The sequence below is a fragment of the Zonotrichia leucophrys genome, chromosome 1A (genome assembly GCF_028769735.1).
Source record: "Zonotrichia leucophrys gambelii isolate GWCS_2022_RI chromosome 1A, RI_Zleu_2.0, whole genome shotgun sequence".
NCBI classification, from domain to species: Eukaryota; Metazoa; Chordata; class Aves; order Passeriformes; family Passerellidae; genus Zonotrichia; species Zonotrichia leucophrys.
In genome coordinates, this window is record NC_088170.1 from 9,012,203 (window position 1) to 9,035,676 (window position 23,474).

A 23,474-nucleotide genomic window follows, 5' to 3' on the forward strand; every position below is an offset into this window, starting at 1 on the left:
TATCAACTGCTGACATGCATCCTTATGGATGGCATGCCCTGTAAACTTTAAGTACCTCTGTTTTATGAGGTTTTATGTTTCTAAGTGTTCCAGCATGAATCTGGAACCAAGGCACAGCAGCCTAGCTGTATCTGCTGGCTCTGATTTTTGAAGAATTGTTTTTCATTTCTACCTTTTCCTGTCTTTCCTCATTTTTCCTTCCCCCTCTTACTTCTTTTAACGAACATGAAGCTTGCTCAGCAGAAGAAAACAAGGACATGAATGCACTGGTGTCCTAGACTCAGTATAATCAGTTAAATAATATTGTCTGACAGTCTAGTGAAGTCTACACATTTAACTTCTATGAGAATATTTTATTTTTTCCTGGAAAAACACAGATTATTCAGTCTAGAATGCAGGCACTGTGAACAGAAATTTGTCCTGTGTGTAGGTGGCAAAGAGAAAAATATTTGTTGCTTCTCCATGGTAGATCTTGTACTCCATTATGATCCAGTGGTACATAGATTTATTTTTTTTTGTCTTCACCCTTTGGTTGCTTTTCCTGACTAACTAATTTATCACCATGGGGTGGTGACAGAGTCTGGCAGTTGCATTACTGAGGAGATATAAACTCCATTGGCAGATTTAAAGGTGAATTCTCTACATGCAATAACCTCAGAGAGGCTGAACCTTTCAGAGTGTGAATATGCACTTTGTCAAAGCTGATGTCCTTGTGACTGTCAATATTTTGTTTTTCAATCAAGTTAGCATAAATCCTAGAGTAGCATCCATTGTGGTACATGACTTTTTTGTAACCATTGAACGGGAGACCATAAACCTGAATTATGGCATTTCTCCCACAGATTTATCACTGGGGCTGTGGGGAAAGAATCAGGTTTGGATTTAGTAGTCCTTTATGTTGCACAGGACTTAAAGGAATAAAGGATCAGAATTACAAAAGCATTTGTGCAGCAAATAGCTGAGGTACCAATACCACTACTATGCTTTCAAGGTAATATAAAAGCTCTTTTATAAGAGCTGCATGGTCATGTCTGAAGCTGGCATAGAGTCTTGCCTTTGTGCTTCTGAAAATTCCTGTAAGTTAGCTTCTAGAACCTAAAAATCAGGCTGATTGTTGTGGGCAATGTTTCCCTCTGTTGATGTTGCTCTCCTTGATGCTCAGTGCCACTTGGCGTCACCTACTCAGTCCCTTCCTCCCCCTGGAATGGTTACATGGATAGGTATGCACCAGCCCAAAGGTTTCATCTTTAGGGATGCAAAGTTCTTGTAAGTGTGTAGATCAACCAGTTCCTACAGGGTTTGTGTCTTTTAACTCTTTAAAACAATCAGTGTTTGTTAGGTGCTGTTACTCCTGTTTTGAGAGTGATGGGAATGCTTGGTCAGAGTGAAAATTGCAAAAGCCATTGTTCCTTTGTGTTTTCCCGGCTAGTAGTGCTCTGCTTAAATTTTGGAATGTATAATTATATTTTTAACTATGCATGAAGCTTTCAAGGCTGACAGAAGTTCCTAACTTAAATTTGCGAAATAATTTTTGTGACTGACAGCATTTGTTTTGTCTTTAAAAAATTTTTTGTCTATTGCTTTTGGATAGATTGATGTTGGACATAATTTTTAGGTAGGTTTTTGGTAAGCAATTCAGATTACTGGAGTGTTCTGGGTGTGGATTGCTTTTTGCATCACAGATTGCTGCCTGGAGTTCTGCCTGGCTTATGATTATATTGCACATACAGCACTTTGTAGTTACTGCCAGAGGTAACAGATTTTACTGCCAGTGTTTTCTCCATTACATTTTGATGCTGTCCAGCTCTGCTGGGAACCTCTTTGCAGGCTGTGGTTCTGGACTGTTGCAAGCTAGGACATTAAATGTTTTCCTTTTGTCACTGGCCCAGATGTGGGCTTGAACATGGTCCAGGGGCAGCTCCAGGGGCTGTGCTTACTCCAAGGCAAAGTTTGGCCTGACATTCAGCCCTCTTACCAGAAATAGCTGTACTGTGTTACCCAAGTGAGCAAAGTTTGTCAGAATCCACCCTTTTAAATGGGAGAAGTTTTGTTTCTGGAGGAAAGCAGGGCTAGGGGAAATTGTGACTGATGAAAATGACATGTTTCTAATAATTAAATATAAAATTATGATGTTAAAATATTAACTTGCTGTATCCTTTCCTTGCATATTTATTATAATTAAAATATTGGTCTGGAGTAGTTTCCCTGAGAAACAAGGAGTAGTTTTCCCTGAAAACATGACAATTGTAAATTCCCATGTACTTGTGTGCACAGATGGGATTCAGGAACTGGAGCAAAGAGACAAAGGGTATTTCAAAGGGTCAATGAAACAACTAGATTTTTTAAATCTGGTATAGGATGTGTTCATATGAGCTCCCTGTTTGCAGTACTGCGAGGCTGGTGGCCATTGATTAATTTATTTCCAAAAAATACCTCTTTCAAATGGATGATATCAGAGAAAGTTAGTAAAGTGAAGAGGAAGCTGGAATTCCTTCTTTGAAGGAGTTGGAGACACAGATTCATTGTGATTCTCTTACCTTTGTGAACTGACTTGTCTCCTCACACCAGTGTGGTAGGATTGGAACAATTGTGGGTGGGATGAGAACGCCCTCAAGGATATAAATGCGACCATTTTTTGCAACAATATCTGTTTCTTCCACTTTTTCTCCACTCACCAAGATTTGTCCCTATGAAACAATAAATTATTATTGATAATGTGTTTTTAGCTCCTCAGTTTCTGATGATTTAATTTTAAATGTTTAAAATTACTTTCTAGTCATGCTTCTTATGAATTTACTATCTAATTTTTATTATGCTTGTTTATGCAAGAACCACACATATGTTGTGTGTTGTCTTGAATACTGGTTTTCAACAGAGGTATCTAAAGTTTTTCTATGAATCTGCCCTGTCAGCCTGTGTAACTAGGGAATAAGAGACTGTGAAAATGGGAAAACTGCTGATGACTTCAGGCACTGATTTCAGTGGGTTTAAGCATGCCTTGGTGTTCTCTCTGTCAGAGGAGGGGCAAAGTGAGAGACAGTCTGGGGTCTATCCAAATTCACAGAAGAGAGGGGAAAAAAAGTATTTTTTTTTCTGCATTTACTCTTGCAGCTGCTCTGCCCTTACAAGAATTTTTATAGGTGCATCTCCACTCCAGAAGAGAAGGGAGCTAACCTAACATATCAGCTTGGTTTTGCACAAGTACTGATCAATTAACACTATTAAAAATGTGTTCACTAAGTAGATCAGGATCAGATATTACAGAGAGAAAAATAATATTTTTGTGTGTACTGGTAAGTGTTTAAAATGACTAAAATATGTAACAGAATGATTTTAAATAGATTCTTTTTTAAATAAGGCAGAGCATGAATGAGAATCATTCCTGGACTGTGGAAAAGGACCAAAACCCCTGTAGGCTGTTTTTGTATACCAATCATTTGCTCTGCATCCTTTATAAAATCAATATTAACAGTAGATGGGAGATGAGAAGTTGAAAAGTCCTCTGCTAATGCTTCCCCTAGCTCTTTTCATTGCCCCTGCATGCAAAGTTGCCTCAGTCAGAGGGAGCTGCTCCCAGGGCAAGGCTGACTTACAGTGCTGGTTCTGTTAAAGTGGATGAGCTGCTCTGCCATGGTCCTGATGTGCTCTATGGAGACAAGGCTGGCAACCTCTAGCTGAAATAAATGTAAATTGGTTGAGACAAGTGTAATATCATTACTCTTTTCAAATCCAGACAGATTTCACAAGAAGGACTTTCTTTGGGGCGAGGAAATTATTATCAATGTGACAATTATTATCAATTGACTAACCAGCTTGTGTAACAAAGTGAGTGCCATTAAATCATAGCTGAGCTTGCTGGTTCCTGCAGGTGAGGACCTTATTGCTCAAAAGAATATTAATTTTCCTTCCAATTATAACAACCAGTCTAATTAAAGTTAATACTTTTCTCTAAAAATAGCCCTGTTTGCATCCACAGACCATTGTGGTGGTGCTGATACCGCCACAAAAGAATATTAATTTTATTGCTCAGAAGAATATTAATTTTATTGCTCAGAAGAATATTAATTTTATTGCTCAGAAGAATATTAATTTTCCTTCCAATTACAACAATCAGTCTAATTAAAGGTAATACTTTTCTCTAAAAATAGAGGGCTATTTTTGTATAGAGGACTGTTTGCATCCACAGACCATTGTGGTGGTGCTGGTACCATGGAGGTACACGTGGTTCTTATGTTCCCACTCTCGGGTTATACAAACTGAGCCTTTCTTTAAGGATTATACAAACGGAGGTTATACAAACTGAGCCTCAGTTGTATACAAATAGGTTATACAAACAGAGCCTTTCTTTAAGGACACAGCCACTTCTTTCCTTCCTTCTCCACAATAGAGATTGGGGTGGGGATGAACTTCCCCCCAAGAAAAACAAGGGGCTTGCTTAGAGGATGCAAAAAGCAGCTCTTTCTGAAAAACAGACTGATTTTAGCAGAATAGGCTCAGAGGTAGCTCGATTTTATTGGCAAAAAGTCTTTTTCATGCTACTCATGCAGGAATCCTGACAATGCCCCTGCCAGTGGCTCCTGTCCCTGCACCCTGGGCTGGCAGAGCAGCTGTGCTCACCTCAGTGTTGGAGACAATGTGATATCTGACCAGCTCCAGCAGCTTCCAGGAACCCTGTCAGGGCACAAAAGAGACTGTTTAACCCAAGATGAGCCTCAGAAACCCAGTCTGTCTTGTTGAAAGGACATGGGGAGCAGAACAGCATCACTGGCTGGTGCACCAGAAACCCCTGGGTCGGTGTTCAGCCTGTGGCAGGCACCCTGGCCTTTCACACCCTCATCCCTACACCACATTTTGTTTTGCCATGGGCCTTCCATGGCATGGATCTGTTTTGGGACAGGCAGGAGGTGTCCAGGGGATGGGATACCAATATCCACCTCTGGGACCCCACCAGCAGTGCCTCCCATTCTGTGGGACACTGTGGGGTCCTTGTTTGTTGCTGCTTCCCTTGACTGCTCCCACCAAGGGTGATGCATTTCAGGAGAGGTTTGGGGCTGTGCCAATTGTCTGTCCAGGCTGTGACAGATGTTTGGGCAAAAGCAGAGCACTCTGGGCCTGGTGTAGAGGAACATCATGCCTATGTGTGATGGGAGACTCCAGATCATCTTCCTCTCCAGGTGTTTTATCTTTAACTGTTAGAGATGGCTTTCAAACTTGATAGGAGCTAATTCCGATCAACACTGGGCAATGCATTTATGAATCTTTTATCTCTGCTATCTGAGAAAGATTTGGCTTATGGAAACACTGTACCTCTGCAGAAAGCAGGTAATCCAGAACCTCAGCTTTCATGTTATTCAGAGCCTTGTTGCTTGGAACAAAGACTGTGTAAGCCTGGTTGTCCTGCTGTAAATCCACTCCTAGGCCAGTTTTCTGTTTTGGTTTAAAAATAAAAGGGAAATTACATATCAAGAACATCTGAAAGTAAACTTATGTAATTGCTTTAAGGGATCCTTACCTCTATCAAAGATGTAAATTGGCTGCATCTTCCATTAGCCTGAAGTAATGACATGATAGTTTTCTGAAATAGGATAAAAGTAAGATTTTTTTTTTAGTTGGGAATATGAGATAAGTATCAGTTCTTATGAGACATTTCTTGACTTACTGTGTGAATCTTGGTTGTTACAGGTTGAATACATTTCATTTGGAGGGCTGGTGGTGCTTGGAAACAATTGAGATGGAAGCACTTTTTTCCTGGTTCTATGCTATAGCATATAGTTAGATTTTGTCATTTTTTGTCATTTTAAAGTTAGATTTTGTCATTTTCCTGAAATAGTGGGTGAGAACAGGAAACACAGCTCTGTGTGTATGGGTAAAGAGGTTTTTTTCTCTTCATCTCCAATAAAAAAACAGGTAGAGGAATAAAATATTTGAAAAATGCAACATAAGGAAGGGAACTTCTAAGCAAGCATGATAAGCTGGGCACCAAAACCCCAAAGCATTTAAAATCACTTTTTTTTTTTTTTTTTTTTAATATTAGCCTTTGTGGGGAGAGATCTGTTATCTGTACAGATGTTCCTCCTCTTAGTGTGTGATTCTGGCATTCAGTGAAATTCACTGATCATGACTGCCAGTTTTCCAGGGAACCAACCAGATGCAGTGAGAACATCCAAACCCTCCATGGTCCACCTTGGCAGAAGGGTGAATTTGGTCTGTTTGCTGTGGAAACTGTGTCCTTACCTTTCACTTTGAATATTGCTTCTGTGGCTGATGTGCAATGGCTCAGTAGAGTTTGTTTAATATTTGTCAGTCACCCTCCTTCATGTCCACCTCATGTGAAACTCTTTTAAGAGAAATTTTGACATTGCATGTGTGTAATTTATGGCTCACCTCTTTGCTGCTCTCAAATGTTGGCCCCACACTGTCCATGGCTTTGTCAATAATGTGCAAAATTCCATTGGAAGCAATAATATCCCCCTGCAAAATTTTTCCTTTCCCCCTTCCTCCTTGGATTCTAATCCTTAATTGATTATCCTGAAAGAAACCAGGCAATGGATAATGAATTCTTTATTATGAAATGACAGCAGAGTGTGTACACAGGTTGAATGTACTCTAAGACCCCTTCTTGTTGCCAACACCTAAAAAATTTAAATCTGAGAAGGCTACAGATTTATTCCAATGCTTATCAAGGAAATAGAAAAAAAATCCTTTGGATCAGCATCACATTCTTTTGCTTCAGGACAGCAAAATTCAGAAGATAAACAGGCCCTGAGGGGAATTCAGTGTACCTGAAAGTGTTGTGGTGACTGCTAGTAATAAAAATCTGTCAGGAAATTATTTAAAATATTGCTGTACTGGAAAGATCCACTCCTATTATCTTGTGGGACTCTAATACATTTCCTTATATTCAATGTATATTTAAAACAACAAAATGTTGCTGATGCTGCACTGTACTGAAGCCTTCAGGAAACAAACAGGGCTCAGACAGCAAGGATATTTTCCTGTTATAAATGGAGGGTGTACTCACTGAACATACAAAATAGATATTTCTGCTCAGATGCCACTGATCTACTGCAAAACATGAGAAGCACTTGATTGATAAGAATTACTTATTTATTAATTAAGTACTTATTTACTAATATAAGAATTTATTGATAAGAATTGATAAGATTGGTAAGAAGTACTGCCAAGTCACTTAGTGCTGATAATGACTAAAGGTAATTTTTTTTGCTGGTTTTAGTGGGAGCTTTGATGCCAGGGAGGTTTCAAGTTTGATTTGAACTCCTTGTGGCCATGACTGTGGTTTTTCCTAATTCCAGTTATCTTCACCCTGATGTCTCCCTGCAGAAAGAGCTTTTCTGCTCCTTGTGGAGGGAACAGAAAAGGTCACTTACCTTTTCTCCCTTTGACATCTCTCCTGGCTTGCCAGTCAAAGTATATATTACATTAGCATTATTCAAGCTACTGGTGTTCACTTGACCTGCAATAATATGGAGTTTAATGAAGTACTGGGCTTTCTGTTTATTTTTCAGAAGATCCTTCACCTAGAAAAGCAGAGGAACAGAGATTTATTTCAATGCAGGCTTTATCTTAAAAAAAAAAAAAAAAAAGCACGGTGAATGCTTTTTTGCTCTCTTTAGTTTTTTCACTCTGAAATTACATATTTTTCCCTGAAGTAAGGTGATGGGGTCTGAAAAAAGTGGTTGCTCTCTTGGTTTTGGTTCAGCTCACATTTTACCCTTGTGTCCCTGAATGAGCAGCAGGTGCCTCCAGAACTGTCCTGATGCCAGTGGAAAGAGCTACTTACATGTCAGTCTCTCTTTTGTTTTGTTTTTTTTTTCACTAAAGCCATTATTTTTTTTTTATCCCCCTTATGACAAAGGTGGCCTGCAGGCCTTGCTGCTGACAATTCAGGTCTTAGTCCAACCCCTGGCCCAGCTGAGTGAAAAGACTTTGAGCATGGTCATGTAAGAAAATCCAAAACTTAGCTTGGGCTGTGACAGTGTTCCACCCTAACTCACCAAATTATTTTGTTTTTCCTTTAAGTGGGAAAAATGCAGCCTGAGGCCCTAGATTTAAATATGACTGGAAGTGTATTAGAGCAAATTATTTATATCTGCTGAATCAAAACACAACACAGATGAGATCTCTGCAGAAACCAAATCCCCCAAACGTGAAACCTTCTCTCTTGTTTACTTACATTTGTGCCTTTGAGTCCCTTGTTTGTTGGTACAAGCACAGTAAATGGTCCCAGAGTGCTCAGCTGCCATTCATAGGTATTTTCTTATGAGAAGAGGGAATAAAAAAAGTTTAAATGCCTATTGAAAACCTCATTTGCCAAAGGGACTGTGCAAAGCTGTGAAGGGAGAATAAGCAATAATAGTATCTGATTATTAAATATTAATTTAAAGTTCTAAAGTACAAGCCATTAAAAGATGAGAGACAGATGGGGATGTGAAATCCAGGTGCTGCTGCACATTTGACACAGAATGAGGCAAAACATTCAGGATGCTTCTGGCAGCCTGGATTCTGTGGCATGCAGACCAGAGCAAGGACACAGAACCAGCACCTTCTTTGGGGAACATTGAAATCAATTCAGTCTCTATGGGGTGAGAAATATGCAGCTGATAACCTACTGGTACTGCAAATATCAGGGAATCAAAACTAGATGCACCGAAAGTTAATTAGGATTCATTTACTACTCAGAGGCTATTTCTGTATCCAAGGCAGCAGCATGAGAGACCACTGGTTCTGCAGCTGAGGGCATTGAATATTTCTGATATTAAGCTCTTTTTCTAGAGGTATAAAATCAGAACTGAAAAAATCTCTACAGTTGTTACAGGCCTATTGTACAGATAATGTATCTCAAAATTAATATGCTGTCCCACAAAACATCTGTAAATTCTTAGCTTTTGGAAGACATCAGTGTGGAGTGAACGTTTTAAGTTAACCTAAAACATGTGGTTAGTGGTTAATGTGTCTTTGTAGCTTCTGGCAAGTTGATCATATGGCACATTTATGTCCAAAACATGAAATCTGGGTTGTTGTTAATTCAGCATGCTGGGCACTTTTCAGACAAGTGAGGAGAAATGCACAGAGAAACTGCAACTGAGCTCAGTGCTGAGCCAATGGATATTGATCCTCAGCACTGAGCATGAAAATCTCTACCAGGTTTTGACCTTGGCCAGCTATGGAGGATCCTTATTCCTTCGGTTCAGGAATTAATGATCTTTAGTTTGATTGCTGGGCTTTGTGGGACTGAGCAAATTATATTAAAGAGAAGGATTTTCCCCCCCCCTCCCCCCCCGATGTTTACAAGTTAAGTCCAAGATCCAGCTCAATTCTAGCAGTGCTTGTTCATACCTCAAAATTTTGGCCATAGAGATGATGAAGGCTGTTAGGTTATTCAGTCCACCAGGTAACTGGGAATGCCAGTGTTTTTGGTGGACTAGTGTGTGTCATTATAGGCCAAATCTTATTTGTCCAAAACAGTGGGGGGCAGAAGAAGTGGGGTAACCCCACTTGTTACTGTGGGGCGAAATCCACTGGCGATGTTAAATGATGTGTGAGTGCTGTGGAACAGGTTTAGCACTTCTGCAATATTCTTGCACTCTGCATTCATGGTGTGAGGAGCAGAGCAGCTTCAGGTGGTCTGAGGGGCTTTGCAGTGGGCAGCACGTGCGCTGCCATGCTGGGGGGCAGACAGGAGGATCAGCCCCCTGGGCTCTGCTTTTGTTCATTTACTCACTGAACCTCCACAGCCTCCCAAAAAACTCACTTTTTACCAAACCAGGGCACTCACCCATGAGCAGGAGGCTGGATGTCAGCTTGCCCTGCCACTGTCCTCCCACTTGTGCATTCAGCTCCTGGAGGCGCTCCACGATGTTCCCATGGCACACGAACCCATTCCCAATGGAGCCCTCCTGGCACGTGCACCTGGGGAGGGATTGGGATTGGGATTTCAGCTGTGCCTCTCAATAAACTGCCACCAGGTGTCACCTGCTGCTCCTCTGAAGGCATTTCCAGGAGACGCTGGTGCACTGGGGTTAATTCTCTGCTTTTGCAAGCTGTGAAATGTGTTAGTGGGCAGGAGACAGCAGTGTCTGCCTTGCAGGACCTTGGAATAGAGGCAGCAGTGTCTGTCCTGCAGGACATTTGAATAGAGGCAATGTGCAGCCTCTGTTTCCAAAAGTGTTGTGGCTGCTGGAGCCCAGAAATCTACGGAATTTACCTGTGGGGGGATAGAATGTAAAAAAGTAAAGATGGTGCAGAAGGCAATCTCACCCCTGAGGAGTTGCAGCTGTGCTAGTATCACCAGAGATTAGGAACAGGCCTGCCCTTAACAGGCCACAGCTGTGTCTAATAAGGGTGAATGCTGTAAAAGAGTGGGTTAACTGGGTGAGGAGAGAGCTGGAGTTTGTTGGCTGTGCTGAGAAGGGAGATGGAGTTTGTTGGCTGTGCTGTGAGGAAGAAGGAGTCAGTACTGCAAGGAGATGCCCATGAGAAATCGCCAAGAAGGTATGGAACTTTTGCAATAAGATGGCGTCACCTATTCTGTTTGTGAGTGAGGAGAGAGCAGAGAATAAATGTGTCAGGTGGCTCTTGCAGCAGGGAGTCTGTTTTGTGAAGAGCTCACTCATGGGATTTGGCAAGATTAATGGTAGTTAAGGGAGGTGATAGTGTAGCCACATTTCTCTTCACAGAGAAAAGCAAGGCGCAATTCTTCCCAAGAATATTTCTGAGATTCACATTCTCTGAGCCTCAGAGAAAGGAAAAAACAATTCTTATCTCATTTGCTGTGCCTATGTTTGTGCAAAAGTAGAATGCAGTATGGAGATTGTTTAACCAAAGTGATGGTGTTTTGTTTCCTTGGCCTATTAGGGCCAAATGTGTGTATGTGTAGGGACTGTGGGCTGATAGTTACAAGATTTTGTGCAGTTGTGTGCGGAGTTGGGTGCTTGGCAGATTCAGTTTGGATGTAATGTAATATAGTATAGAATAATATGGTATAATAATTAATTAGCCTTCTGATGAGACGGAGTCAGATGCATCATTTTCTCCTCCTCGTTGGGGGCAAAAATATCCACTATAAGATAGCAGCTCATCAATCCTTGCAGTTGGTTTTGTAGAAAAAGTTTTTTTGCTTTTAACACAACAAAGTGGTGGTTTTTCACTCTGCCCTTTAAAATGCCACCATTTTGGGCATTAATACTTGTAGTTTTAATGTTTTTTTTTTTTTCCTGCTGCAGCACAAAATCTTGTGCTTTTTTAGATGTAGGTGTTGCTGCTGCTGTGTCTCGTCTGGAAATGGAATTATTCTGCAAATAGCATCTCATATGTAACACCCTGTGTGTCTCCTGGGGACTCCATCCTGTGGGTGTGCCTGGCCCAGTACTCTGGGTGTCTAAAGCAGACCCTGGTCACAGTGCCCATGAGATGGACAGACAGACACTGGATTAACAGTGCCCTTCCCAATTAAGTCTGCAGCATGTTCAATATTCATATCACCTCTAACCACAATGGTTCATCTCTCTGGATATTTGTTTCCTAATGGCATCACTGGAGAAGGAACATTATTAAGATGCCCTTTCTATAATTATTCATTTGCATGTGCTGGTTGTTAAAACCCCACCTCTGCCCCTAACACCCCACAGCAGCACCAGCCAGACGCCAGACCCTCTCCTTTTTCCCATGCATGGTCTCTGCTGCAGCTGTTTCTCTAGTGAGAGCAATGTTATTGGAAAGTCCCCACAAGTCCCTGCAGTCTGGGAGCTGCATACAGGCTCAAAAGAACATTGAGATTTTGGCCAAGAGTCTCAAGCTTTGAATCTGATCCTGGGTAAAAATGGCAATCTGAAAGCAACCTAAATTTTTAGGATGCTATTGTGAGGGTGAATCCACTTCTTTCTAAGGGGATCTCTTGAGCAGAGAGAGCGTGACTGTGGAGCCTGGATGAAGGGTTTACAGCTGGGAGAGAGGAGCAGCTGCTCCTTGGGAGCTGATCCATTTTTCTGGTGGGGCACATATTGCTGAATTGCTGTAGGTAGCTCTCTTCTACTTCTGAACAGAGAGGAAAGCAACTGAGGCTTCAAAGGAGCTGAGAAATAGCAAAGTAGAAAAAAGGAACTACCCTTGAAATATGGCACAAATCAGATCCAGGTTTCAAAATAAAGCTCTCTTCTCTTTTTCACCAAATGTTCATAAAGAAGCAGGTGTTTAAACATAACTTTTTTGGCTATCATTTCTGGGGGCACAGTGCACTGCAGGAATGCCTGCATGGTTTGAAACTTCTCTCCTGAGGACAAATATTGCTCATAACTGAGTGGGCATCCAAGTGACATAGTTTGGATTTGTGTGCCAAAGGAAAGCATTGAGCAATTACAGATTAGCACCTATTGCATGGGATTGAACCCTTCAACCTGTGTGCTTCCTCACTCTTTCTGATGGAGAAACTGACTTTCTGTGGCTGGGCATGGGGAAAACCAGCAGGACTGGAAAAGATGGGAACTCTCACCACTTCAGCTTATTCAGGGAAGAAAAAAATCTATTTCTCTGGAAGAGGAAAGCTCAGCTTTCTATCTCCATTTTACCAAAACCCTTTATAATATGATAGAGTTTTGGTTTAAGAAGCTACTAATTTCCACATTGAAGACCTAGAGGAAAAATAAGAGTGGCATTAAGAGAAAATAATAGAGTTTAACTGGCAGTAGGGCAGCTCTCCTTGGAAACCAGGGAAGTTATGATCTAATGTGCAGTGAAATTCTGCATTGGTTGGAGCTTCTTAGCTCCTGGGCAAGGCTGAATGTGATCACTGTGCTGAAGCAACACCAGAGAAAGGGTCAGTACTCATTCAGGAAAAATCTACATGGCAACATAAGACAAAGGCAATGGTGATTTTTGGGGAGATTGCTGCATTATATTCACAAAACAAATGTTTGGGGTTTTTACATTTTTGCGTGTATGAAATATTTATTCCTGTACAAATGATTTGGTTCTGGAGGAAGTAGAAATGTCAGTGTGAGGAAAGCTAATAGCACAACTGTATCCTTAAAAAAAACAAACCAAAAATAGAAAGGAAACAATGCACTTTTGTGGCATCTGTTATAGCTCTGTGTTTTAGAAAACAAACAAAAACAACCAAAAAAGCCTCCCGAAATACATTTCAAATCTGAGATGCAGCCAAAATAGTTTGTCACTTATCAAAACCTATTTTTTGTGCCCACATTTACAAATTAATGCTTTTTTTTTTTTTAAAGTTCCTCTTTCATAAAAGAATTTTCCTTAGCTCAAGTTTTATTTCAATCCCACTCTATTCTTCTGTACTTTTTTTTTTCCATTAAATATCTTTAAATGGATGATGTGCAGAGAATTTTTATTGTTCTTTTCCATCCCCAGTAATAAATTTTTAATTTTCTCATTCTAAGATTCTCAAAACTTTCTCAGCTTTCAAAAATTGTTTTACAATGGTAAAACAGTGACTAATTAGGGAAAAAAAAGCTCCTGATTTGGAACTTTATTTCAAAATTTCAGCTGCTGTTGTGCAGTATGGCAGTACTCTATACCAAGTGTTGTGTGAGACTGTAGTGAGCAGTTTGAGTAGCACGTTTTGCTGTAGAAGAGAGAGAGGGGATATTCTAGATAAATTTCTTTGAAATGCACAATATCCATTGTAGAAGTGATGCTGGTTTTACCGAGCCAGGGAACACTGCATGATGAGACAAGGACTGGCAATGAGAATATTCTCCTGAGAGAATGCTTTCTGTACATGGATCTAGGTGATAATTTGTTCCTAACTTACAATAAATAGCCTTTATTGTCCTTCATGTTCAAGCTCTCAGCTCCCAAAAACTGTTGTTTCAGGCGCTTTAACCCAGTACCTGCCATCACTGGGCTATAGAAACATATAAACCAAATTCTGTGTTTTAAGAGAGCTTTGTAGAGTTTAGTGCTACCTGTGCCTTTTTCCCAACATCCATGCACAGCAAAATCCAAGTCTGCCAGAGGTTTTGCAGTTTTCCCCTTGCTTGACTCGAGGTTTTTAGGAATCTGCTGGGGCTGGTGTTGCTTTCACAGCCTGGGGGGGAGGGGGGGGGGGCAGATTCCCTGGTTGTGTCTGAATTGGTGCACTCGGAAGGGGCAGGATTCCAGTGCTAGCCCATAATTAATGCTGATTAATTTTCAGCATGCTGCCTGGCGTGTTTCTGGCCCACACCAAGGAGCATTCTCCCTGGCAGTGCCCAGGGAAAGCATGTGCCAGGGACTGCTGCCAAGAGAAAGTTACTCTGTTTTGGAAGAGGCTTTAGCTGTAAGACAGACAATGCTGCTTGCCCTGAGGAGGAGAAAAGAGGTTTTGGCCCCTTTTATTTACTAGTGTAGAAATGACCTCTGAGTGCTTTAAAAATAAAACTTAATAGGTATTAGCAAGTGGCCTGCTGAAATCTATCACTGTGTTAATGGCCCTAACCCCATTAAATCTTGTGATTTGTCCTTGATAAAGAAGCCATTAAAGATAACTTCAGGAGGTGTCCATCTACAGGATTTGTTTCAGCAACCCATTTACTGGGGAAGGAGGGAGAAACTGTGGAAAAATTTCATAAGCAAAAAGACTCACATAATCTGTCCTGGTGCAACTGTGGAGCATTTGGCCTTTTTGTGGCAGGTATTGTTTGTTTCACAGCTGTCCATCATGCTGCAGCCTTTCCCAGGTACAAAGTTAGTATAATGCTCCTTGCATTCACAGTGGGACTGAATCAGAAGGATGAGAGAGGGGAGAGAAAATTAGCAGTGCACAAATTGTGGATTTCAGCATAATTTCTGAAACTAGAGCTTGAACACAGTGTCTTAGTTAATCCCCTGGTGAGTTCTGACACAAATGTAAAGCTTATATTTGTACACACCGGCCTGTGTTTCAGCCATGTGCACTTCACTGAGACATGACCATGAACTGCAAAAGAATCTTGAATTATCAAGTCCCTTTTTGTCTCTTCTCTTGTCCAAGCAAACCAGGCCTTTTGAAGCCTTGCTTTTTTGATGGTGTGAGTTTTACACACAGAAATTGGAGCCAGTTCCCAACACCATGAATAATAAGTGAAGTGCTGTTCATTGATTGTTTTCAAAGACTCAGATTGCTTCTTTCCTAAACAAACCCAATTTAGACATGTTTATGTAATACCACTGTAAGGGCCCTGCTGGTTCTGCAAGTCCCCTGTGTCAGAGCGACAGAATTTAACAGGAAGAAGGTTTATTTCAGTTGCCTCCATTTTGGGGGAGGCAAATCAGAGCCAAAAAACAACACTATTGCCATTCCTATTTTCAGAGAGGAGCTAAAAGAATTCCCTTCTGGTCATCAGCAGGGCTTATGGTAAAACTAGGAATAGCATTTGATTTCCTTGGGAGCTGGAAGAAGAAGAAGAAGAAGCCTCATGGCTTCTTTTTGGAGAGGAAGCATTATTTCTTTTTGGGCAGTCACACTGACCTTTCCTGGCCCATCGTAGATGCAGGTGCTGGACTGTGCAGGGCAGCCCCCATGTGCTGCCTGGCAGGGGTCTATGGGCAGGCAGATTTCACCATCCCCTGTGTAACCTTCTCCACAGGTGCATTTGTGCTGGTTTGGCCCAAGGAAAATGCAGTCGGCGTTAGGATCACAGACCTTGCTGGAGCACGGGTTGATAGCTTGTGAAAAAAGGAGTGAATAAGTGAATCATTGCCCACAGTTCTAAAAGTGAAGACAAGGGTTTACCAGAGCACCTCCATGCCAAACAAAGCCTGGGCAGACTAAACTTTTCATAACAGCCAAGTCTGAAGTGTTGTGGCCGCGTGGAGATGGAAGGGAGGAATGTGTTTATGCTAACATAGCAACCAACTGTTTGCTTTTGAGCAGAAATGATCTCTTGACTTGGCAGATCGAGTTATAAACAGATTAAAGCATGTAACATGCTCATTAAAATATCACAACTATTTCCTTGTTCTCTGGTGGGTTTTAACTAGAGAAGGTCAGGTGGGGAGGTACGAGGTCTGTGCAAGCTTCAAACACATGTTAGATCAGTTGGAAAATATTTCTCATTACAATAGGCCTTCACTCTTTCCTTTCCGGTGGTTAAACAGTATGTCATCAGTTCAGCTGTATGGAAAACTGTCCAGCAGGTACTTTAGTCTTCCACACTCTTCTGCTTTCAGGATGGCACTAGAAGCTCACTAGTTATTTTCATGAACTATTTTTTTTTGAGGCAATAGCATTGCTTGTTCTTTTTCCAGATCAAGCAATGCTTGGAGAGCATCTTCTCACACCTTTGTGTCCACGTTAGGTTGCAGTTAAGCAAATGTTGTATCTAGAAGATGGCATGCCCTGGAGACACCTAAAAAGTGGTGCTTCTCACTGTTTTCTCCTCTTTTCTCCCTTGATTTGCCCTCAGCTGAGACTGATCTGAGCCAACCTCTTCTAAATTGTGCTTCCAGCATCAGATTAAACAATATTCTTTGTTGCAATTAGTCTAGAAAGAAGGACTGGTACCATAAGACATAAAGTGAGTAGGGAAAAAAAAATCTGACTCTTAAACAGTTAATTTGGGCATTGAATGGCAAGTTGAGTCTATAAAGACATCTCTAAGGTAGATTTTTCCTGTAGCTGAGATGCTATCAGCATTGTTTCATGAAAAACAGGAAAGCTGAAATGAACTTTACTTGCCTGTAGAGCTTGTGCTTGCTGATGGAGCTGAGCTGTCACAGGATGGATGCTGAATAAATATAAGTCCTTGGTTGCTGTTGTTAGGGAAGCAAGTTCTGAGGCTGAGCTGTACCGAGCAGAGGGATGTGAGAGCAGTGGATTTGTAAGCACTGATGACCCAGTACCCACCTAATGTGTTTCAAGGAGGCTGACTAGCTTTAGTCTGATTGCATTTAGTCTGCATGGGCTGTAACTTGTTAGCAATTGGATGGATGGGCTTCTGAAGCACATTTTAGGATTTTGTTTCTTCCTGAAGGAATGTAGGTTGTGCTTTGGGATATGAACCCAAAAGAAAAATTAGATGGTGAGATGTGGCTCAAAAGCACATTCCATATCTGAGCTATAACACTAATGGTGGTGTATTTAAAGAACTGGGGCAGGCATGGGCATTACTTACGTTCACACTGGATACCGTCCCCGTGGAATCCGGGCAGGCAGGTGCATTCCAGCTGTTTTCCATCCTCCCCTGAGGCAGCACACCTGGAGTGGGCAGGGCACTGCAGTGCCTCACACTCTGCTATGGCTGGGGGACACAGGGGGACAGGTTAAGCTGCGCCTGCACAGTCTCAGGCTTTGAGTTCTGTGTGTGGAAACTCAGGGCACTGGGAATATTTCTCTGTCTGCTCTGGGGTGCCCTGACCCCCACCCAGGGGAGCACTGACTTTGACCCTCATTCATGGAGAAAGTTCCCTAGACTTCAAGATAAACTAGAATCCACAGAAGTGTGAAATAGATTATGGAGAGTAGTGTAGATGCATCATTTGGTGAGAAATTTAGGTTTTGGGATTTTTAGTATGTTGTGAATGGGAACAAAATGGAGGGCACAGGGCTCCTCTCCTCACACAAGCACCCATGAACTAACATTACATTATACAGCCTGTTAATCACCCATCAGCTTCCAATGACTTAGGCCAACATACTACCCAAACAAAGGCCTAACCCCTTGAACATCCATTCACCAAATGTCCTCCCCTCTGCTACTCCTCTCATGCTGACTCCTGCCCCTCATGATCATGGCAAGCCAAAACCACCTAGAACAAGAACCTGGGTTTCTTCTTCATGCTGCTTCTTCCTTCTTCTCCATGGGTTTGGGTGGCATTTTGTAATCAGATGGAAAAGTCTGCATTGCAGCAAAGTCTGCATTGGGACTCTTTGGGATCAGTTATTGGGTTAAAAGGGAAAATAATCTAGGTGTCAGTTCTGAATTGCATAGTTTAGTCTTAAAAGATCTTGTAACAAGAGACTGTTGGCCATTTTGTGCCTTGCTGGTGAACTCATGGTAGTGAGACTGTTTTACTGATAAGAAATAGTAAACACCTGAGTCTGAGCATGAACTCCCATCTCAAGCGCCTTCAATACAGACCCAGAGAAACAGATAAGGTTCAGCCTATGTTTGCTTGCTCTTGCATGACTAACCTGAGACCAATTCATCCTCACCAGCTCCACCTGTATCACAGCTGTTGAATTTGTGTCCTGTGGAAAATGCTACTTACGCTGGTCACAGCGGGGCCCTTTGTATCCAGACAAGCAAGTGCAGCTCCCATCCCCTGCAATCCCACTGTTGCACACTCCGTGAACGCAGCCACAAACTGCAGGGAGAAATGGAATTGCTTTGCTGAGCAAGGATGGTGCTTGGAAAGCCATCGTTGCTCATAGCAAGGTGTGTCCTAGCCAGCAGCTCTGAACTGAGGGCCTGAATTTATAGATGAGGCGATCAGTGCTTGCAGTTGCATACATCATAAATATCACATTAATTTTTTTCAGCCCCAAGTCTGAAAATCTGCAGAACACACTGTAAACACCACACTGATTTGTTGCTAATGCCATAAAACTTGTAAAAATTTGGCAAACAATCTGAAGCCAAAATTGGATATAATGTGTAACATAGACCTCTTTAGTATCAGTAACCTATTGCTTGGTTTTGTTCAACTCTGTATCTCTCACAAACCCCAAGAAGAGATGAGATTTAAGACCTTTTTTTCTCCTCCCTAAACAGAATTTATTTAGTTAAAAGCATAATTTATCACTGTAGAAGTCTCAGACTTCTCTCTTCCTGTAGTGTCTCATTTCTGGTTATATTCTGGTTTTAAACCCAGTGACAATATGCACACAAGATGATGCATTCACAGTCCAGGCAACTACAAGACCCTTGAAAAATAATTTTTGAAGCCTTAAGTATTCTGAAAAAGCTTTATAACTGCTTGAATTATGGTAATGATGCTTTTTAAAAAGGACATTCAGAGTTACACTTGGAAAAGTCCAAAAGAGGTACAGAATTGTATTGCCAACCTCATGTTTAAGCTGCAGTGATGTAGCATATCCTCTTCCCCTTAAAAACATAGCTTGTGTTCATGCAAATTACCTGCACTAATTAACAACCTCCTACCTATCTTAATAGACATAATAAAATAAAATAGACATAAAAACCAGGAATGTCTAAGGTATTACTGAAAAGCAGCCACAAATGAGCACTGTTTATATTTTATTAATTTTAGAACATTGGAGGAGCTCAAATATCTGACAGCTGAAGTATAATATATTGCTTAAATTAATATGTAATTGAATCCTCCAGTAACAACTTGAAAAATAATTACATTTATGATATTAAATGCATTCAAGTACCTTATTTTCATGAAAATGCTGGCTCAGTTACATTTCTGTGTATCAACACTGGCATCCAGTGGACAGCTGGTAGAAAAAGGGCCTTTGAGCCAGCAGTGGTGTAGGATTAGTGTAGAAATACTGACACAGATTATTTAAATTGAGACCATTTGAGACTCCTCAAAAGTAACATTATGTAGATCTTGAGGGAAGAAAAGGAGTTTTACTTTGAGATAACCAACTATTACCACTTAAGAATAGGACTACTTAAATTTCTTTTTCAGGCAGTTTTCTGGTTTTTCAGTGTGATTTTCAGCAAGAGTCAGGAAGATAAAATAGCAGGGACCATTAAGAAGAAGGCAAAAGTGGAAAATGTTATATGCATATATACACTTATGATACATAAACATTTTAGAAAGTGTACATGGCTTTAATTGCTCCTTCAGACTTCCACTTCTGAGAGATGTGTGGCTAATCAGTGAATTCATCAACCACCCAAACCCCAAAACTAAAGTAGGCACATCCTTTATCACACTTTTGACAGAACTGTGGATCTCCCTGGCACAAGACAGAGCAAAGAGCTCTCTTTCCTTTCCCCATTGTGTTCTCTGAGGCAGACAGCAGCTCTTACTGGGAACTCTGTGGGCCCTCCACCCATTTCACTGTGATTTCTTACAGACTGAATCCAGCTTTCACCCCCTTCTTTTCCCTAATCAAATAAAGCAAATTCAAATTTACCTGATGTGCAGTCAGGACCGAATAAATTGTCTTCAGCACATTTTTCACAGGCTGTCCCACCAAATCCTTTCTGTGAATTACACAATGGAAATCAAAACTTAAGTTTCTCATCTATCTTTATGCAGACAGATATATGCTTAGCAGGCTGAAAACAGCATCTTTTGCTGCCAAAAGAATATAACATAGCTTCAAACAGTAGCTACCCTAATCTGGAAAACATTGTCTTTTTAACAATCTTTTGTTGCCCCCACATCTTTTTAAAAAATAATCTGTAGATCTTTGAATCAGATGTTCTAAATATCAAGGTGTAACTCAAGTACAGTAATCAAGTCTAATGTCCAAATCAGGCTTACAATTGTTGGGTTGTATTTTCTAGCTGCTTCTACCTCTGTCTCTTTTTCGTATGTCCCCAGAAGAGTATTTTTGATGTCAAGTAAGGATGAACCAGTAGAGGGGGAAGTAAAAAAGATTAATTTTTTTAAATTAAAATCTATTTGTCTGAGGTTAAGCACTACACCTTGCACTCTCAGCAAAGGAACAGTGTATGGAGAGTATAGCCCCATGTATAAGTTCTTTCTATTTAGGCCAAAAGTCACAAGTTTAAAATCTAAAAAACAGGAACAGAGCACAATTTAAAAAACAGAGGAACTCAGAACACCTGTCTCAGGAAGGCAAGGTTAAAGAATTTCTTAATTCCACCTGAACATGTTTAAGTCTGGAGAAATAATAATGTGAAAGTTAATGGAATCCAAGCAAAAAATGAACTCCAAGCTGATCATCACTGCTGTTTCTGGAACGTTTTCCCTTAATGTATGTGTAGAGTAGGGCATACATTACTCCTTAGGACAGCTTACATGCTATTGTTGATTTGGTTTTCATTCAAAAGAGAGAACTCACCTGACAAGTGCACGTTCCATTCCCAGCCATGCCCTGCGAGCAGCGTCCTCTCCCATTGCAAGGTGATGCAGCTCCCCCTGGACATGCTGGAAATGACAATGCTTGAGCCATCAGCCACCCTGCTGTGACCCTTGTGCTCCCCTTGCACACAGGTGACAGCCTTGGCAGCTGCAGGGTTTTGGGCTAAACAGGGACTCTGGAGCACAGCTGCTGTTTTGCAGCTGCCTGCATCTCCTCACTGGTATCTTAGCATCAGCAGAAACCACCACTGTCTCTTGTCTGGGAACTCAGGCTAGTGGCTGTGTGTGGAAACCCACAGGGAATATTTCTCTGTCTGCTCTGGGGTGCCCTGACCCCCAGGGGAGCATGACTTTGACCCTCACTCATTGAGAAAGTTTCCTGGACTTCAAGATGGCCTGGAATCCACAGAAGTGTGAAATAGATCATAGAGAGAAGTGTAGGTGTATCACTTCGTGAGAAATTTAGGATTTGGGATTTTTAGTATGTTGTGGATGGAAGCAAGATGGAGGGCACAGGGTGTCATCCTGGGTTTCTTCTTCATGGTTCTTCTTCCTTCTTCTCCATGGGTTTGGGTGGCATTTTGTAATTGGGCAGGAAAGTCCACATTGGGGGCTCTTTGGGATCAGTTACTGGGTTAAAAGGGAAAATAATCCAGGTGTCAGCTCTTAATTGGATAGTTTAGTCTTAAAAGACCTTGGAACAAGGGATTGTTGGCCATTTTGTGCCTTGCTGCAGAACTCATGGTTGTGAGACTGTTTTACTGATAAGAAATAATAAACAACTGAGTCTGAACATTAAATGCCATCTCAAGTGCCTTCAATACAGACCCAGAGAAACCAACAACTGGGACCCCCACAACTGTGTCAGAGGAGTGAACAAAAAATAATTCTTTTATTCTAAAGTCTGCTGGTCCACCTCTGCCACACCTGTTTGTGGCTAAGCTGTTGTTTCTTCTGGCGCAAGTGGAGCTTGCCTGAACACTCCTGTATGTTGATGTAACTCTGATGGATTGATAATTTGCTCTCTGGATTTTGTCTGTTGCTAAATTAGGGTTTAATAAGCCTTCCGCCCCCCCGCAAAAAAAAACCAAAAAAAAACGGAATGTTCTTTCTGTGGGAAATTTTTCCTTTTCCCTGCTACCTTCATAAGACTGTGATATTTTATTCAAATGATCTTAGAAATTGAAATATCTAGATATCTCAAAACCAAATCCTGTCCAAGGGGCTGTGGTCAGTAACCAAACTTGTATGCCAAAGGTGTGTTATGCTCTTCAGTGCCTCTGGTGCTAAAACCATGGTTACAGGCAGCAGTACAGAAGGTGAAACAGTCTGAACAAAAACCCCAGACAGCAGGATGACATAAGAAAAAAAATAACCATATTTATAATAAAAATAGTCTAATTGTTTTGTCTGAAAAATTTGAAGATTAAAATCTTTACTGAAAGATTTTCTACAGGAAATGTATATTACCGTGGCTTTTAGTCAGATCATTCTGTTAGGTTTTCTCCCCTATATGGATACCCTTATTTTTCACAGTTGTCCTGCCCCTCCTTGGAAATGATGTATTGACTCTCTTCCATAAGCCTTTCCTTCCTGTAATTAGAATTCCCATTAAGTGCCATAATTATGTTGCAGGTGGTATCTAAATGTATCCAACTACTCCTGGCATCACAGGTACTCTGCTGTACCTTACTTGTGGATTTATTACTTATAAAGAGTCTCAGAGTTTGTTCTGTGTGGTGGGGATGGGCAGCACTGGATTCATGCTCCCTCTCTGTAGTTAATCCTGATTTAGAGTATTTAGATAATGTGGAAGTTTCAGTAAGAATGAATTTGATTTGGACAGAGTGATGAGCAAATAAGTGGATGTACATATGTGAAAACTTAATTCCACTGAAAGCTTTGGCTTTATACCACTTGTTAATATTTCTTCATTTATTACTTAATGTAGTCTGAGGTCTACTGCATCTGCCTAAGCTTCTTTTGAAAAAACAACTGATTTAAAGATGAAAATTAAAGTGCTGTTTATCTCATACATGCTGAAATAAGAAGATGTTTTAAGAATTTAGGTTAAATAACTACAAATGAGGGAAAGTAATAAATACATATCCTTTAATCTTTAAAGTGGTTTTAATGAATGTTGTTTTCTGGCTACCATATGACAGCTAAATCTTAAAGATTCATGACAGCTGTTTAATAGTTGTCATTCTACAGAATAGAAAAAAATATACTTGCATTGATGCTTTTATTGAATGTGCAAGGATGGAAAAAACTGAGTTCATGGTATAATTCCTATGAAAAGTTGTTTACAATTGTTAACAAAGCAGGTTTTATTTTTGCCCTTGGCATTCATTCACTCCTTGTCTTCCCTGCATCTTGTCTCTTGTTTTGATACCAGCACCAAGGGACAGCTATATCAGCAGTGGGGTAAATTACCAGATTGTTGAACAAGTTTGGCCAGGCAGATAAAGAGTTTAATGCAGCCAGCAGGGCCACAGGCG

General features: G+C 40.9%; 1 protein-coding gene across 1 annotated transcript in view; it reads right to left on the reverse strand.

The window, feature by feature from the left end:
• Positions 1-23,474, reverse strand: part of STAB2 (stabilin 2) — an 82,635-nt gene that overhangs the window by 53,426 nt on the left and 5,735 nt on the right. Inside the window, exons 4-18 of the mRNA XM_064729959.1 lie at positions 20,954-21,039; positions 20,057-20,126; positions 18,211-18,306; positions 17,115-17,240; positions 15,470-15,666; positions 14,606-14,739; positions 9,797-9,930; positions 8,195-8,277; positions 7,389-7,538; positions 6,385-6,528; positions 5,513-5,575; positions 5,308-5,427; positions 4,618-4,671; positions 3,594-3,674; positions 2,538-2,687 (exon numbers count right to left, since the gene is read on the reverse strand). Of these exons, the coding sequence (XP_064586029.1) occupies positions 2,538-2,687; positions 3,594-3,674; positions 4,618-4,671; positions 5,308-5,427; positions 5,513-5,575; positions 6,385-6,528; positions 7,389-7,538; positions 8,195-8,277; positions 9,797-9,930; positions 14,606-14,739; positions 15,470-15,666; positions 17,115-17,240; positions 18,211-18,306; positions 20,057-20,126; positions 20,954-21,039 (1,688 nt within the window). The remainder of the gene's footprint in view (positions 1-2,537; positions 2,688-3,593; positions 3,675-4,617; positions 4,672-5,307; positions 5,428-5,512; positions 5,576-6,384; positions 6,529-7,388; positions 7,539-8,194; positions 8,278-9,796; positions 9,931-14,605; positions 14,740-15,469; positions 15,667-17,114; positions 17,241-18,210; positions 18,307-20,056; positions 20,127-20,953; positions 21,040-23,474) is intronic.